Below are 1,861 nucleotides of genomic sequence, written 5' to 3' on the forward strand. Positions count from 1 at the left end.
CTCTCTGATCATAGTGGTGCCCTCACTTATGTCAGTGTTCATGGAACCCCCTTGGAGTTTCCAGAGGGACTGCTGCGGTGTTACTTCGGCCAGTTTGGCACGGTTGTTAATGTGTGGTTGCACATGCTCTCCTCGGGGACACTCAAGGGTGTGCGGACGAGCATTCGCACCCTGGGAATGCGGCTACGATCGGACATTCCATCCTCCTTGTGACTCCTGGGATACCATGTACGGGTGTTTTACGCCCGCCAGCCTCGGACGTGTTATCGTTGTGGCCTTTTTGGGCCATCAGGCTGCTGGGTGTTCTGCACCTGCTGTTGTGCACGTGAACCTCTTCAGTGAGGAGGATTTCCCGCCGCTTCCTGTGGAGGAGGCTTCGGTGGGCGTGGATGTGAATGTCTCTTTGGCCGATGCTATGCCACCTGTGTCGACTGGTGCGCCTCCTGTTGTTGTCGCCTCTCCTCCTGAGGTTGTGTCGCCGTCGGGTGCTCGTCCTGCTCCGGTTGGTGTCATTGGAGTTCCTGTGGGTCTTTCGACTGCCCTCTGCACGGCTCTCCCATCTTCGAGTTCTTCACCTGCTGCGTCTGTCCCTGCACCCTTGCCATGTGTCCCGGCTGTGCTGGGTTCTAGGGTGGGTAAGGCGCCTCCTCCTGTGCCTGGCCTGGTACCCCATGTGGTTGAGGATGCTGCCGTTCTGCGTCCAGCATCGGTTTGCCCGGCTTGTGTTGCATGTGTCTCTGAGTCAGCCTCTGGATCTGATGATGTGTGGCCGGAGCCAAAGCGTTCCCGGCGTTCTTCTTCTGCCTGAGTTGATGTTGGCAAATTAGACGACTGTGGATCTTCCGGCGACGATGGGGTAGCTCCAGTTGCAGAGCTACCTGAAGGTAGCTCCGTCCACCACTTGGGGGTGGACGGTAGAGCATAGTCTCGCTTCATGCAGGTCGGCGTTCAATCCCTGACCGTCCAAGTGGTTGGGCACCATTCCTCCCCGTCCCATCCCAAATCCTTATCCTGACCCCTTTCCAGTGCTATATAGTCATGTTGGCTTGGCGCTTTCCCTTGATAGTTCCCTTCCTTTCCCTTCCGGTTGCGTCGCATTCTACGGTGGTGGCAGAGGTGCATGTGCCTGCGGTTGCACGTGCCGGTGTTTCGGCTTCTCCTTCTGATGTGGCGCTTGTGTGGATCATGCTTCGGGTGCGTCGCCCACGTTGGATGGTTCCGATTCTTCGTGGGGGGTGGTTTCCCCCTGGTAAGGTTCATGGTGCCCATAGTGACCTGGTGGTGGTGTTGAAAAAGGTTGCCCACTCTGAGGGATCCGTGCCCCCTTCCTTGGCGGCGGCTTTGATGCTTCTTCCATCTTCGGCCGTCTCTTCTATTTCTCCTGCGGTATTTGTGGAGGTGTTACCGTCTCAGCAGCCATTGCCTTCTCCTGTGCGTTCAGCGGCATGTCCGTCTCGGCGGCCTACGTACGCTTCTTTGGTGTCATCTTCTTCCTCGGAGGGGGTGGTTCGCCCTACCCTGCCTCGTTATGCGACTTGCGTCGGCAAGCTTAGGGAGTGACCGTTTCCGCCTGACTTGGTGATTCTTGAGCTTATGCAGGGCCCCACGGAGGGATCGTTCCCCCTACCGACATGGCGTATTTGGTTTGGGAGGTCTATAAGAACAAGTATCCTCGGAATGAGTTCCCTGAGAAATATGTTCCTGTCTCTGATAAATGTATTCCTCGCCCGTGATTTCTTTGTTTGCTGTGTGTTTTGGTTTGTTTCTGTTTGTGTGAGTGATTGTGGAATGCATGTGTATGTGTGGGTGAGGCGGGTGTGTTTTCCCGGTTCCTGCATGCTCTGGTTTGTGGTTGTGGATT

The 1,861-nt window shown here is 56.2% G+C and overlaps 1 protein-coding gene across 1 annotated transcript; it reads right to left on the bottom strand.

Annotated features, from left to right (window-relative positions):
* Positions 1 to 288: 288 nt before the first annotated feature.
* On the bottom strand, positions 289 to 936 carry LOC138365050 (CCR4-NOT transcription complex subunit 3-like). The gene has a single exon (XM_069325153.1). It carries the CDS (start codon positions 934 to 936, stop codon positions 289 to 291), a length of 648 nt encoding a protein of 215 aa, XP_069181254.1.
* Between the last annotated feature and the right edge of the window lie 925 nt (positions 937 to 1,861).

The sequence above is a fragment of the Procambarus clarkii genome, chromosome 15 (assembly GCF_040958095.1).
Source record: "Procambarus clarkii isolate CNS0578487 chromosome 15, FALCON_Pclarkii_2.0, whole genome shotgun sequence".
Taxonomy (NCBI): domain Eukaryota; kingdom Metazoa; phylum Arthropoda; class Malacostraca; order Decapoda; family Cambaridae; genus Procambarus; species Procambarus clarkii.

Excerpts from the sequence above, each read along its gene's own strand:
- LOC138365050 (XM_069325153.1), bottom strand. The coding sequence starts at position 936 with ATGAAGCGAGACTATGCTCTACCGTCCACCCCCAAGTGGTGGACGGAG.